The following is a 16,717-nucleotide window of genomic DNA, read 5'->3' on the forward strand; positions in this document are numbered from 1 at the left end:
CTTTTTATTGAGAAAAACAGGAAATTAGGAGGAGGCAGTGAAAAACTATGTTACACATATAATAAAATAAAATTATATAAAATTAGAATTCCAACAATAAAAGCAACCCGCAACAATATTGAAATATACATAAACAACTATAAAAAATAGTATTCTAAAATCAAAACAATCAAAGAAGAGGAAAGAGAAACAAGATGATTTTTTAATTGATAGGTATTCAATTAGTAGTGAAAAGTTGTTCTTTATACGGTCGAGTATTTTCCTTGAATCCTATGTGATAGTTGGGTAGTTTCATGAGAATAATCTTCCACAGACTTATTCTATATAAATTGCAATCGATGTAACTAGTACACCACATTCCAGTACAACTGTTAGCATAAATAGTAATAACTGAAAGGAGGGCTTGTTAAGTTTTCTGACCAAATAATAAGTGTTAGTTGATGAAGATAGTATACTTTGAAATATGGAAATGTTTTAGATAGTTCTATGCACATAATAGAATCCATTTTTCTTCTTTGTTGTTGTTGGGTCCAGTTCGTTGTTTTAGGCTTAAGTTGTGACTGCAACCTGGATGGTAACTTTCCTTTCCACACAATTTTCTTGTTAAGTTGGTAGTATTTAAAAAAGCATGGATAAACAACACACTTCTGGCATACACATGAATTCTAGAATGGTTGTTAGGTGGATCACATATACAGTTATTGTTGATTTGTAATTTGGAAAACACTCTGTAATGCTCTGCCCATACTATATTGTCCATATTATGGTACCAACATTTTATTTACTCGTCTTTGTTTCATTTGCTTAGCACAATTTAACTTTATATTGTCTGTAATATATAACATAAGATCAAGCATGCTTGTATGATAAAAGTCCAACAACTTTTTGTTCCAATGCATAGGAACCAAAAGAATTTAAGAAGCAAAATTTTCATTTCAGGCTCATTTGATAGAAGCAAAGAAATTGTGGATTGCATTCCAAACATAATTGACATTGCAATTCATTCCTTCAATTGATTATAAGAAAATATGCAATACAAGCTTTTTCCAAATGTTGTAGACAATATTGTATGTATTGTAAGGTTGTATTTTATAGCTGTATACACAATAAATTGATAAATTAAACTAATCTATACACATGTTTTAAAGAATCTTAATCATTGTACCCCTTTCTGGTGCAATCGCTAGTCATAGTAATGTTCCCATTGCATGGCCATGACACAACAAACATGAAGTGTAGATGGAACTCAATTGCCTGGGTTCAAAATTGAAAAAGATGGCAAAAACTTGTCAAATTAAAAGATGCTAAAATGCTCATAAAAACATGGATAAAAAATACTTTTGTTATCATGCCAACTATAGTCAGTTCAAAGTGAAACAAAGTTCAAACATAACACATAAATAAAGATTCAATGCGGGCAGTCACTCTGATATTCTTGTTAAGTATCAAATTCTCAATCATTGTGGTTTATCCATTATGACATAAGTTTTAGATTACAAGTAAAAGTTGAAAACATAATTAGCCTTTAAGGCTCCATGACTACAAAATGTGAAGCATAAGCCAACATCCCTGCATCCATATTGTCCTTTCTATAACTGTAGTCGTGACTCCGAAAACCTTATTCAAGATGGTTAAATCATTTTCATCTAATGAGGACTCCTCATTGCCTGTGATCCATTCTGATTGGGAGCAATCTCATCAAGATCAACTAGTTGATCATCTTCAAGATGACTTGAGAGAGCAACACATAAGTTCATGGCCTATTAGTTCATGCTAAAATTTGAATTGATTGATTTTAACTACTAGAAATCGTAATCATTAATTAATTATTTTATTTATTCGTTAGAGGTATTTGATGTTTCTAACTGCGACTTTTTTTTAAGCTGAAGATGAAGGTTGTGGTGGATGAAGACCAAACCATTGATCCATTGTTGGCTCAAATCGTTGTGTTTCTCATAATGTACAATGTTCAAATATACTCCAGACTCTCAAGCAGACTTAAATGGATTGCATAGAGTATGCATTGCCATCCATTGAAGTGATTTGGTTTCTTTGCCAAAGTAGTTCCCCACCCTTACATCGACATAAGATTTGTTGCAAATGCAAAAGTTATTAATAAATTTGCAAGTTACTTCAATTTTGTGATAAGATAAATGCAATAAACAAAGTCTAATTGCAAGTTATTAATATAAAATTTAATACTTGATTTTAATGTCTTCAATGAGTCTTGTTTAGACATGTTAGAGAAGAATCTCTTTGCTTGTTGGTACATTGGAAACTCTGCAATAGCTATTTGTCACTCCTCTACGTGAGGAAAAATATGTTGGAAATTTTGCAATGCACTTGAATAAGCCTTTTTTCACCTTTGTGTCATCCTTGAATGATGTATACTACATAGGAATGATTTATCTAAGTGGCTGTGTCGAACAACATGGAGGTAACAGTGCATTTGGCAATCCTATCTAGCATCTATTATCTCTCATATTGATATATACCCGCTTATATCAATTTTTCATAGTGCTCTTTGTTATGTTTTTCCCTAAGGTGATTGAATGTAATTTCTGAATTTACTGATCTAATTTTGGTTATTCATGAAACTCTACCAGCTTTGTAGGTTTTAACAAATACATTATAAATAAACCTTATGATAAAAAAATTGTTATAAGGTTACTTCTTAATTTGGGATCACAATTTTTGGTGCAGGGGGCCTGGCTTGATTAGCGAGAGCTTCTTGTGGTAGGCACAAGGTGACAAGGTCCAGTCGCCCCCCTGCCCACTTGGTACTAGAGGGCTTGTCACACCAGTGTCACTAGTCGCATTTAAATGCTTACTCAACACATTGCAGTTTATAGGGTGGGGCTACCTGATTCTTGTAGTCTTAAAAACAATTTGGGATTACAGTTCATATAAAGGAGCCCTATTAAGAAAACAGGATGATTTTTTAATTTTGGGATTGTACGTAATTGATTTTAAGAAGTTCTTTAGAGAAAATAGTAGATGAATTAAATTACTCATTTAACTGTCTCAAACTCCAAGTCTTAAGGCATCATAGAAGACTAATTTCTACTCTAAAGAGTTTGGGGCTCAAAGATGCATCATTTTGAGAAAGATATCTCACTTGCTGCTAGCCTAAATCAGTTGATTCAAATTCCCTCAGTTGAACTTGAATTGGTTATCACTTGAAGGAAAAGAAGAGTATCATTGAGGTGGGAGAGAAAACTATTCATTAATTTCTAAATTTTCTTCTTTAAATACCTAATAGTAGAGGTCTTAAGAAATGGGCTGGCCAAAATTCATAATGACATTATTCAAGTTTGTGAGGAGGATTCAATTATATAATTATTTCCTTGAATTAAGATTATGCATCAAAGATTTTCATGAATTGATGCAATCCAATCTGCATCCCTATTAATTTATTGTTATTTTTCATGATTTTAATGGCTTCTTGTAGGGGTCTTCTTAGGTAAGGATCTTCTTTAGGTAACATCTTTGCATCATTAATACAAATATCATGCTACGTGCATCTTTAGCTATATCACTCTCATACTCCCATTATTTGCAATAAAAGGCAAACTTTGTTTATAAGTGGATGTTGGAGACCAAAAAGATTGTTTAAATTAGGTAAGTGTTGATGTGTTTTTAGAAACTTGCGTACATAGAATAAAATACCATAAGTATCTTATCCTCTCTTGAACAAAATCTCTCGGATGCTGAAGATTAGCTTAACGATCACTCGAGAAGACTCCAAGGTTCATGAATGTAGGGTCACTACATGTGGATAAGCTCATTGGTTTGATGTGATTATGTTGGAATCACAAGGGGACTTACATTCGAATGCCTGAATACTTGATTTATTGGAACTTGATCATCTGATATTTCAATCGGGCGATGCTCTTTGTCCTAGACTAACTTGAATTGAAAAAATGGCAAAAGACGAAGGGTTGAGAGAATCTATTTTAATCCTAAGAATGTAGGAAGATGAGTGAATGATTAGGTGGAATCCAACTGAATAAGGTCTCACTATCAAAATGAACAATTTGACACAAGCTTAGTGCAATCTTCTAAGGATGTTACTAAGATGTTCGAATCAATACCATCAAACATTGATCACCATTCAAGTTAATGCATAAGCAATGAGTGTAGAACGATTCAAAGTTAAGCTCATAACATTCCAGTTGACCACACAAGGCGCTCTTACAAGCAGCAAGAGGCTAGTGTTATGGATTAGGTGGATTCCACATGAATACATTCAACAAATCCCTTCACTCAATCTAATTAACATGAAAGAAATCGAGAAGTAAAGACCATGTGAGTTGTTGAAGCAACAAATCAAATTCACCATAACTTCAATGAAATCAATTGTTCTCTACAACAAAGTTTGGCAACAATCTTTGCCTTCTCCTAATCTAATTTCTATTCTCTCCTATTACTAACTATTAGCTATTCTACTCGCTATTAACCTTTACAAATGAAGAGCTTGAACTTTATATAGAGCTCATTTACAATTAATAGCCAGGATCAAATCTCTATCAATGGCTAAGATTTTACAATGAAAACCCTAATTAGTGTTTGTTACAACAAACTCTCTTTAGCCAATGAGAAAATTACATTCAATGAGCGTGGACCAATAGATATCAGGGGTAGGTGCCTCAAAGTTTGTGCCATCACTAGTGAGTCAGGTTCATTGAATCAAGACATGTTGAGGTGGACCTTTCTAACTGGAGGAATAGTGATTGGGATGATGATTAGGATTCCACCTTTATCTTGCACTTTGAAGGCTTGATAGATCATCATTATGAAGATATTTCTTGATACTCAACATTATCTAGCTTCAGTGATGATGATGATGATCTTTTAACATTGATTAAACTCTTATGAAACTATCTGCTCTTGAAGGCTTCAATCATAGATGTGCAAGGTGTAGACCTTACTTTTGAGGTATTGATGTACTTCTGATGTCACCGTTGTCTTTCTCCTTCGAAACTCCAAATTGCTTCTCTTGTGACTCTCTTCATGTCGTTGAACGTTTCTTGTGTGATCTCCTTATTTGTTTCTTCATTTCTTGCAAAACAAACAGGCGAGTATCAAATACACTTGATATATAGATTTAATAAGAACATATAAAGAGAACTCGCGCTCATGAAGCGACACTTGAAGTTGTTTTTCGCTCGTGGTGAGGAGTTCTTGAAGTGTATTCCATCCTTGATGTTTATTAAGTTTCCCTCACCTTAATCTTCTTCATTTTATTGAACATCGCTCATACCCTCTAACTCATGAAGTGTATTTTGTGTAAAATTCGCTCCATTTTGTCAACTTATGAAGTTCGCTCTCAACTTCTAACTCATGAAGTGCAATCATGCTTGTCAATATACTTGAATTCGCTTTGATTATGAGTTGCGCTGACTTTTGGGATGAATCTGCTGTAGATATTTGTTCTTTCAGATGAAATTCGCTGATCAATACACTTGAACCTGCAACTTGAATGGATGAATTCACTCTGCTAATGACTAAATTCGCTGCTCTGCTCTTAATATTCAACATGAAAAAGTTCGCTCCAAAATGTCTAAGCATGAAGTTTGCTCCAAATTGTTCAAACATGAAGTTCGCTTCAAATTGTCAACTCATGAAGTTCGTTTGAAATCATCAACTGATGAAGTATGTTTTTTGCTCCTCCTTCTTGATTCATGAAGTTTGCTTGAGATCCTTAACTCATATAGTATGTTTGAAATTCGCTCCAAATCTCCTGAACCTGAAGTTCGCTCCAAGATGGCAACTCATGAAGTAGGAGATTCGCTCCAAAACACAAAGTCATGAAGTTCGCTCCAAAACAGCAACTCATCAAGTAGGGAATTTTGCTCCAAAACACAAAGTCATGAAGCTGATTCTTGATTTCTCCAACATGAAGTGAGTGCTCACAGATTTCTGAATTCTTCCATCTTTATCATGAAGAAGTTCGCTCCAAATCCTTCAAGCATGAGGTTGGCTCTGATTTGTTAGTTCATGAAGCTCGCTTCAAAACATGAAGTCATGAAGTTGACTTGGTTCACTGAGCTTGTGAAGTCCACTTCGGATTGTTCCCTTGAAGGTAAATGTTATCACTTCACCTCTTCAAATCCACTTATGAAGGCTTGAGTAGGAAGTTTGCCCCAAATCTCTCCATCATGAAACTCGCTCCAAAGTTGCAACTGCTGAAGTTTGACATGAATTTTAGTTACTTACATAAGGAGTGTTTGTGAAGTGAAACTTGCTCCCGAAGAGTAGCATTTGAAGAGACCCTTAAATAACAAATCTCCTCACTCATGATTGAACTCATCATATCTAGACTTTGCAAACCTACTTACTTCACACTTATGCAAAACTATCCACCTGACTCCTAGCCATTTAAGCGTTTATACCTCTCTAATGCAAAGGCTAATAGCTAACACTTGACACTACCTAGAAAGCAGGAAAAAAGTGGGGGTCCCCATTTGCAATGGGGCGATGTGTGAATATCTCACAACAGTAAGCTCGGGAAGGGTCGGTCCCAAAACAAAGATCAACTAGATAAAACTAACAGAAACTAGATAAAAGTAAGAGGTGAGGCTGAGAAGAACAAAAACTAACAGAAGCATGCTTTCAACTGGAGCATGTAACAGGAAGAAACCCTCAAAAACTGAGGGAAGGACATTATGACAGTGACTCAGGACCTCAAACAGACTTAGGAGGAGCACCAAATACATTTTCAAATTTTCTTTTTATCTTACAATAGGAACCTTTGTCAGAAATAATATGCAGCTGCTTCTTATCATCGCATTCACCTTTTTCGTGCGAATGAGGACACACCACAATAGCATGCCCTCATCCGAATGTATGGTTGCACGAATATCTTGGTACACCGAAGAGAAAACCCAGCTCTATGCAGATGGTACAGCCTAGAGGCCTCATAATGGAGCTCCTGCTCTCACACTGCAAACTTGGAGTGATTTTTAACACTATTTTGCAGTTGAGAACCAATTTCTGCCAAGACACAAAATCTAACATAAAGAAAGCTAGATCTAGATTAAGTAACACTGTCCAAGGAAATGAACTGACCAATGTTTTAAGCTGTGCCTTGAAGTAATACAATCATCGCAGAAACTCAGAGGGAGCTATAGGAGACGAATCCAATTGCAGTGAAAATTCAACTTGGAAGCATCGATACCAGCTACCTGTCAATTTAAGAAAAGAAAGGAGTTACCTAGGAACAAGGGACCTCCTTGAAGAACAGTAGTGCAGTCCTTGTGCGATTGAAAATAGAAAAGAAGGACTCCATTCATCATGGCCTTAACACAGAGATCAGGAACGAGACAGTGGTTGGAGGCCCAGATACATATGAAATCTATGTTAGGTCTGTGGCCATAAAATCTTCCTATGAGGGCAAAATCCAAGTCTACAGAGGCTCTATCTACCCACTCATCAGGTATAGAAAGAGCAAGGGACACCTAGGAACTGGGGCGATCCTCTAAGAAGAAAACCCCTTACTAATGTCTGCCCTCAAATGGGGGGAAGACCCAACTTCAAGCTTCCCAGAAGTGGCAGCCTTACCAAAGGGCATTGATATTACGGAAACATCATCAGCATCAAAATCAACCTGATCCACACCAGGTTGAGGCACCACAAGGGGACTGCAACTGACAAAGGCGAGTGAAGAAGAAGGCTTTTCATCCACCTTATAAGAACCAACACAACCTTGAAGGCTCTTAGCAGCAAGTACTTTGCTGGTCCAATGCACCAACACAATCCTGAGCACCAAGAAAGCCCCTTCTCAGATCAAAATCTGAGGAGAGAGGGTCAGGACGTCTTGAGCAGGTTTGGAGGCAGAGTGTTTGCCTTTAAGCCAAACTTCATACAGAATATCAATCAGAAGTTCATCTCCTGACTCAGAGGCATCAGCCGTATTTTGATGAGAAAGAATATCTAATAAGGAAACATCTTGTGCAAGATTGTGGGCAGAGCATTTTCCCTTAAGCCAAGCTTCATGCAAAAAGTCTATTTGAAGCTCATCTTCAGAATCAGAGGGAGCAGACATATCTTGAAGAGCAAGCATCTCAGGGTCATCCTTAGTCTAGGAGCAAGGAAAAGGAACCTCATTTGCCTCCTCACAGGCTCCTCTGAGCCATCTTCTCCATTACCTATTCCACCCCTGAAACCGCTGCATCTTTCTGCTCCTTACCTGGTGTTGCCACTTGTGCTTAGGGTTTGCTCCGTTCTCTTCCTCCAACTTGGCTTCCTTCGTCGTGTCTCTATAAGTTTTGTCAGAAATTTGTTTTCTCCTGTATAGTGGAGACCAACAAGGTTGTTTAGTCTTTAGTTTTTTTTCAATTTTATGTACGGATAAATAGATGTAGCAAAATTATAGGTTGATAAATTCATCTTCTTTAGTGAAGCTCATCTCTTAAATTTTTTATTAGAGGCCTGCAAAATTGTCTGGTAAGACTTTTATTTTGTTGTAAAATCCTATATGATTGCTTTCTGTGGTCAGTACCATATGGTACTAGATAAAGGCTTATACCTAACAAACGCAAGCATCTTTTGTACTTTCAATATAAGAAAGAAAGAACCAAATTATACTGACGTTGATGAATGACTGGAGGTCAATAGGACTCGAGAGTACAACAGTTTACAATATAAAGTTCTAGGAAGAAAAATCCTAGAGAGGCCCAAGAAGGGGAAGGAACAAAAACAGAAGTACAATACAGCTGTGGTGGACCACTACCATGTGGTTGACGAATTGATACAAATAGCCAGGTAGGGGAATAAGATACCAAAAGAGCATAAGCTAAGGAGCATTGGAGAGATAGGAGACTAGTCTCATTGAATATATATGTCCCAGTCTGAAATGGAGTAGTTATTGGTGTCATTGTTGATCACTCAATACAAGATCTGATGCTACTTGGTAGGGAGTGTCTAAGGCTAGGAGGGCTGACCTAGGGGATTCTAACAGGAAGCAAGTCACATCCTTTAGAGAAACACAACCAACATCTAAGGCAGGTGTAAATCTTGTAGTAATTAAGAAGCCTGTAATATGTGTTTGTCCTTGTTGTTGTCAGGGTGGCCAGAGAGGAGGAGATCCATTTTGATGAGATAGAGTTGAGCTGTGCCACCGGAAAGATGCAAAACAATGTTGTTGTGGTGAACATGCTGGGGCATTTGAGTTGAAGTGATGAGTTGTGAGAAATGCTGTCTCATAGGTCTATCTGTGTCTATTAAGATATCTTGTCTTGTCTATGCTGTTTGAGAGATGTATGCAACTAGAATTGTAGATGCTACCTGTAAATGTATTTATTTGTTGAAAAAATTGCTTCTCTCAATTTTTTTTTTGTTTCGCCCGTTGTAAGAAGTTAGCAGATAATGTTTCGATGTATTGTATTTTTATCACAGAATCAGTCCAGTGGACAATGAGCATAGGAAGTTATCTAATGTTTGTTTGGACAAGGAAAACTGGAGAGTATATGAGAAAGAAGTAGAATCATTACTCTGTAAGGGTTTGGGTGAAAGGGCACGTCTTATTCGAGTTATTCCTAGAAGGGTACCTGCAAAGTGGAAGATAGATGAGGTATCTAAAACATGCTGCTCATCACCACATAAAGTTCTTTCACTGTACTGCCTTGTTTATGTTACTTTTCTAGTTATCCTTTATTTTTTCTTTACATGGACAAGCAATTCAAATAATAGGCACTGGATGAAACTTCAATCTCATTGAATCATTCTTTTCTCATTATGCAGGGTCAGGCATGCTTAGGGAAGATTCCACTTCTTGTTGGTATTTTGGTAAGCAATTTTGAGAAAGCTTTTCGAATGGCCGATGTTGGTCCAAGTGCAGACAACAAAGATGAGGTATGTAGATCTTTAAGGGTCATTATTTTTTCTTTGTACAATATTGTGATTGTTAAAATGAACTAATTTCTGGGGACAGTCTGTCAAGTTTAGGAACTTCTGGGGAGACAAAGCCCAATTACGCCGATTTAAGGATGGGACAATTGCAGAAACTGCAGGTACTTTCGTTTTTGAAAGTAACACACATACTGTGTGTGTGTGTGTGTGTATAAATCACCTTGTTTTAAAATTATTAAAATTGGAACTTGTTTTTGTGGACAGTATGGGAGTGTGAACTGTGGGAAAAACATCTTATAATAAAGAAGATGATGGAGCATATTTTTTGTCGCCATTTATCTTTGTCCTCCCATGATTTTTGTATTATTACCGACCAGTTGGATTTTTCATTAGTGCAGGGAGGTAAAGGTAAGCTCTTCTATATTTATTTGCCACTATTTGACACAGCATTTCAGTTTCTTTTCTCTGGTAAAGAATATGTGAATCAAACTGCAAGGGAAATCATTCTCACCTACAGTTGGATAGCTCAATTCATATACAATATAGTTGACAGACCATATTATATCTAGAATAATATATTTGGAAATGTTGTGGATTGTGCAAAAGCCTAGTTGCTAGGTTTCCTTGCCTTTGCGGGTGGACTGTGTCTCTCTCGTAACATCAATGTATGTTTCAACAAAAAAAGTAGAACAGTATTTATGGAATTTACTGCCCAGAAAAAAGGTCTACTTACTAAAAGTTATCAATCTCTATTGTTATTCTTGATTCAATTAATAACTCACTTAAGCTCTTCGTGATGATGTAGTTGACTAAATTTTTTTAAGTAAACTACAGATCAAATTGCTAGCACATCAGTCTTGCTAGATGCCTTTGATGTTCTATCCAAGCGGTTGCGGACTTTGGAGGGATTACCACTGAATATCTCTAGTGTTCAACCATTGGATTCAGGTTTGCCGAAGTTCTTTTAAGATTTAATTTCTATGTTTGGAATATATATTCTGTTTTCTGTGAAATTCTTTAGGAATTTGGATTATTTTTAAAGGTTGTCTAGTCATTAATTATCCAGGTTCACTAAAACAAATAAATATAAAAATGGCTCTTCTTTGCCATTTATGGTTATATTATGTGGCTGGTTCTGTCTACATATATTTACTGTTGTTTGTGGGAGGATGTGGAAAGCCCTAATCAGTGTTGAATGGACTGGTACTCAATGTTAGCTTATTTTGTAGAAGGGCCAATTGATTTTTTTAAAGTTTTTGCACTTCTGCCACTATTTGTTATTCCTATGTCTATGGTCATGGTAGGGTGTGGGAAAAGATGATTCAAAGTAATATTGAAGAACTCTAATGATTAGTCGATGAGATTAGATAAATGCAGTGGATATTTTAGTTTATCCTATTATGGAAAGACAGGGAAACTATGATATTACAGTACCTTGTTCCCTCACACTCACTGGACTTTTTCCCTTTGCAATTAAAGTTGTATTTTGTTCCTTATGATAGTAACTTAATCCTGGTGTGATTCTCTGAAAGTGACAGAATTAAAACCTCCTAAGTAACCTTGCATGTTCTAACCAAGTATTAATATGTTGTGACATGTCAGCATTCAGGCAGACATCTGTATTTCCTCCTATGCCTCATCCTCTTGCCAATGAAAAAGTACAAAAAGAATGGTCCCAGAAATTAATTTCAACCTGTATTCAACCTCTGGAGGTCATGATTCAAGTAAGATTTAGTTATTCACAATTGCAATAAGTTTGATTATTTGAGATTGCTGCGGCGATTTGCAGTCTTTATACTACGTTCCAGCATCTTTGTTTCAGACTATTTTTATAGTTCTAATTTTATTTAGTTCTTGGTGTGATGCATAATAACTTTTAGTTCGAAGGTTCTGGGAAGTGGCCAATTGGTGATTTAGCAATTGAGAAGACCAAGTCTGCTTTCTGCTTGAAAATTGCCGAAAGGTAGGTTAAGCTTGTATGTGTTAGTTTTTGCAATGTCAATTGCATTAATATGTAATTGAGAAAACCAAGTCTTCATTCTGCTTGAAAATTGCTGAAAGGTATGTCAAGCTTATATATGTCAGTTGCAAATGTCAATTGTGTTAATATGAAAGATACCATCTCTGACCTGTTGTCTAGGTGATTGATTGATTCTGATTATGTTTGAGATCCTACCAAAGTTTGATAATAATGGAAGATGCTTTTTAATTTTATCCAGCAAGTTTCAATGCTGCGACTTTCAAGTCACATTGCTTCTTTTGCTTAATATATCTGGCCATTGATTTCCAGCATGCAGAAGCAATGGGGTGTATTCACTGTTGCTGCTGAGGACGCTGTAGATTTGCTAATGGCTGGGTTCGCTTTTCGCCTGAGAGTTTTATATGAAAAGGATAAAAGTTTATTAAAAAAACAAGGTATTTCTTTACTTATGGTCATTGTTTGTTTCGTATCTTGGTTTTAAACATGATCATACATGGTTTTAAACATGATCATACACAAGTTGTCGCAGCATCCTGAATTTTTATTGTGTCTAATATCAACCATTCCTGTATATTCTAATGACTTTCAACTGATGTGTGCCTAGGTATCTTTGGTATAACCCTAGCTGGAAATGCACCATGGAGCAATTCAGTCCCTCTGGAAAGGGATTTTTTGCTGCGTAGTCAACACTCAAGCATGCTAAATGGTTTGCAGGGACTACATCCAACATATGGGCCAACTGTTCGGTTAGTCTGTCATGCTATCTTCTTTTTATATGAATTTCCTTAAACAAATATTTGTATGGATCGATAACTTTTTTTTTAATCACCAGATTCATCTTTGTCTCACTACTTTGCAGGCTTGCAAAAAGATGGATTTGCTCACACCTGTTTTCAGGATTTTTGGCGGAGGAGGCAGTGGAGCTATTAGTTGCTTATATATTTGTGAGACCTTTCCCTTTTAATGCTCCTTGCTCACAAATGACAGGATTTTTAAGGTGATCATATCAGCAAAAGATCATCTCATGAATTGGATTTATATCTTAATCTTGGTTAAATAGATTTCATATTTTGATTGCTAATATCAGTGAAAAACAATTGAAATGTCTCTATTTATGGTTTTGATATAAAGGAAAATAATTACATAGCTGGACCTGTATATGTATAGGCTAAAATCCTTACAGGAAATTTCTGTTTCTAGGTGTCTACCTAATCTTTTCTGCTATTCTAGCTTTCCATATGCTTTTAATTACTTCTGTCTGTTTACAGCTTTTATGGCAGTCCATCTGCTTCTAATTCATCAATGTCTACCCTTAAGAACTGTTTCAGCTCTTTAATTTTTATTCATTTATTTCTATCTGCCGACCTGGATATGGATATGTTCTACAAATAACTATGGTTAAAGTGCAACTGCAAACTGTACATGCTCTAATCAACAATTGTGTATTTGTATGAGCTTATTGCACAGTGGAGTTTTAGAGAAAATATTAAATTGTACATTTATATATTCTTGTATCTTTTTTTGACAATGCCTAATAAGTATTAGACAAGGTGAAAAGGTAATTACAAATATATAGGAGTTTCTAATTAGAAATATACTAGCCACCTTTGAATTAGTTAATCCTTATTTTTAAAAAATGTTGGAAGAGTAGATTGATAACTTGGACTCAACTTGGGCTTGGCAAAACTTGAAAACCTAAAAAAATACTTAATTTTTTGAAAAAAATAAAAATTTTATGAAAAAAATAGCTACAAAGTGTATCCAATGAGTTTGGCGGGGGTTTGGGGGCAATGCTCCCAGTGGGGTCAAGGGGCAGTGCTATTTCCATAAATTTTAAAAGGGCAAAAACATGTTTTTTTTTAAAACTCCATTTTGCACAGGAAAACTCAAATGCCACAAACTATGTTTTTAAGTGTTTATGCCTTGTTTTTGGCGCATTTTTTTGTCTGTTGGGTCACCTGTTCCATGACCAATGAGTTGAATGTATAGACTCGCCGATTTTTGTTGGGTACTCACCTAGTTTCACCGATGTCTACCCTTAACAACTGTTTCAGCTCTTTAATTACTTTTTAATTTATTTCTATCTACCGACTTGCATATGGATATGCTCTATAAATGACTATGGTTAAATTTTAGCTGCAAACTGTATGTGCCTTCATTAACAATTGTGTATTTGAATCAGCTTATTGCACATTGTTGTTTTAGAGAAAATATTAGACAAGGTGAAAAGGCGATTGCAAATATATAGGAGTTTCTGATTAGAAATATATTGGCCACCTTTTCATTAGTTCATCCTTGTTTTACAAAATGTTGGAAGAATAGTTTACAAACTTGGACTCAACTCTGACTGGCAAAACTTGAAAACTAAAATGTACTTAAATTTTTTATTTATTCTGAATGGAAAATACAGCTAGAAAGTGTATCAAATGAGTTTGGTGGGGGTTTGGGGAAAATGCTCCCAGTGGGGTCAAGTGACAGTGCTATTTTCATAATTTTTAGAGGGCAAAAAACATTTTTTCTTCCACTCTATTTCGGACAAGAAAAATTAAATGCCAGAAACTATGTTTGTAAGTGTTTATGCCTCGTTTTTGGTGCATTTTTTGCCATGTTGGGTTACTTGCTCCATGTCCGATGAGTTGAATGTATAGATTCCCCAAGTTTTGGTGAGTAGTCACCTAGTTTTGCTGCCAAATCTCACTGAAAAGGAAAGGATAAGTTGTAGCTTCCTAATTTTTGTTAAGCCTCTTTGACGATTGTTTTACTGCTTGGCCAGAGGATTTTTTCATGTAGTATAACTTCTCTATATTGCGTTTGTTTTCTTGTATGAGAATCGTTCCTATTTGGTTTCAACAAATATATGTTATTGGGCTGTACTTCATTGGTTGGGCCTATAGCTCCTTGTATTCCAGGATAAAAGCTTTATTATTGTTTTCTGAAACAATTGTCTCTGTCCTGAGTTTCTTTTTCTACAGTAGTTATATTGTCTTCTTTCTTTTTGCTATAGACAAATCTGTCTCTGTTAGAGTAGGGTCCTTTAAAAAGTTGCCATTTGCAAGGGTTTACAGGATGACGACTTGAGTTGAGGCTCAACAATCTTCCTTTAAGAGATCTCACATTTTTCTGCTTGGATTGCCTGATTTTTCATCTAGCAGGAATATGTGGATGCTTGAGAATTTCTAGTTTTAAATTTTGTGTGGTTGCGTCTACTTTCCTTGAGTGTTTCTTTTCACATTTTTGTTAGACCAATAAGCATGTTTCCAATGTCATGTTCGTTTCATATTCATAAATACTTACATGTTAGTACCATATATCTCCATTTAGTCTATTGCTTCTCACATTCTGGCACTGCAAGATGTTTCTATCTTAAGGGATGTTCTGAAATAATCTTTGCTTACCCTCGCTATCATTTCCAGGTTTTTGCGCCTCATTGCTTACTTTGATTGGGCCATGACTCCTTTAATTGTTGATGTAAATGGAGAATTAACCATGAAGGAACATGGTCTAATTATGGTATGCCTTTCTTGAAACGTGTGATGTTAATTTTCAGTTGATTATTGAGGATACCTGTAACATATGCTTAGTTTCGTCCACTGTTTAACATCATATTGAGAGCATTTGCAGTACCATTTTGCTGCTAAACGCAAAGAGTTTCAACGAGAAGTTGTTGCAAATAATGGAGTGCCAGCCATGTACATTGCAACACCATATGATCTAGAATCTGAAAGCTGGACCTCATTACTCCCAGACAGTCAGGTAGCTTTTGGATGCATTTTTCTACATCATGTAATCGAATATGTATCGAGTTGCTTTTTTGAATGCTAAAAAAGGAATCATGAATCATTATAATGATTTCTCAATATATTTTGGCTAATACCAAAGGATATTACTTTCTTTTGTGGATCTAGCAACACATATCTTATGTCTATATTTCTTTTCCTGTTCTTACATTTTATTTTAATAAAATAGTAAACCAAATGCTATCCCATCTTATTTTATGAGTATTGGAAATTCCTTCCCTTTCCCAACAACTAAATGAACATTGAACATTAATTATGTATTTTTCCAAAAAACCTCAGACAAATCAGCCACAATATCTCTATATTTGTTTTTGCAATATTCACTAGCTGCATCACAGAGCTCAGGATAGTGATATGAAGGACAACACAATATCCTAGTCAGTAAATTATTGAGATATGAAATGGACATGCAATCAAAATCATGTAATAAACTATTCGAATTCATGATTTATTCTGTAGCAGCTATTTATACAAGGTCAATCTGCTGTTCTTTGGATGCCTTTTTTTTTCTTTAATTCCTCAACTGGAATACTGTTTGAAGGGCACTTAATTTACTTGCTTGATTTCAATTTTTTTAGTCAGTTGTAAACTCTAAAACTGGCTAATTGCTAATTTTTTGAAGAAGAATGAAATTCAAAGTTGTAATGGAAATTCAAAAGTGATTCAAAATAAATTAGTGTTTTTTCAGAGCAGCCCCAATTCCACACATAATTTCCTAACATGGACAAATGTGCAGTTGACCAGGTTTGTTCGCTCAGACATTTTGAAGATGGAATGCTATGAATATATGTAATTGAGTATTTACGCCTTCCACAAGGCACACCAAAAATGATTTACAAATCTGAAATCATGGTTTGTTACAATGGATGAAGATAGCCTGAAATAAGCCATAACATGAGAAAATAAGAGATCCATTGTGTCTGTCATGCTGATGCTTTGCTTGCATGCTACTGTCATGGTCACTTTCAAAAACATATCCACTACAACAAACACAAGTGTTCCGGTGCTTTGTCATAGGTAGTCTGAAACAAGAAATCCATATTAATTGATTCTCAAGGCCTAGATGGAACCTTAATGGTGTATAAAA

At 35.5% G+C, this 16,717-nt stretch overlaps 1 protein-coding gene across 1 annotated transcript in view; it reads left to right on the plus strand.

The window, feature by feature from the left end:
* Nucleotides 1-16,717, plus strand: part of LOC131067121 (uncharacterized) — a 159,811-nt gene that overhangs the window by 66,255 nt on the left and 76,839 nt on the right. Inside the window, exons 10-21 of the mRNA XM_058002052.2 lie at nt 9,400-9,574; nt 9,745-9,855; nt 9,935-10,013; nt 10,117-10,260; nt 10,687-10,800; nt 11,455-11,576; nt 11,733-11,815; nt 12,143-12,267; nt 12,438-12,579; nt 12,693-12,830; nt 15,247-15,343; nt 15,455-15,586. Of these exons, the coding sequence (XP_057858035.2) occupies nt 9,400-9,574; nt 9,745-9,855; nt 9,935-10,013; nt 10,117-10,260; nt 10,687-10,800; nt 11,455-11,576; nt 11,733-11,815; nt 12,143-12,267; nt 12,438-12,579; nt 12,693-12,830; nt 15,247-15,343; nt 15,455-15,586 (1,462 nt within the window). The remainder of the gene's footprint in view (nt 1-9,399; nt 9,575-9,744; nt 9,856-9,934; nt 10,014-10,116; nt 10,261-10,686; nt 10,801-11,454; nt 11,577-11,732; nt 11,816-12,142; nt 12,268-12,437; nt 12,580-12,692; nt 12,831-15,246; nt 15,344-15,454; nt 15,587-16,717) is intronic.

The sequence above is a fragment of the Cryptomeria japonica genome, chromosome 7 (genome assembly GCF_030272615.1).
Source record: "Cryptomeria japonica chromosome 7, Sugi_1.0, whole genome shotgun sequence".
NCBI lineage: Eukaryota > Viridiplantae > Streptophyta > Pinopsida > Cupressales > Cupressaceae > Cryptomeria > Cryptomeria japonica.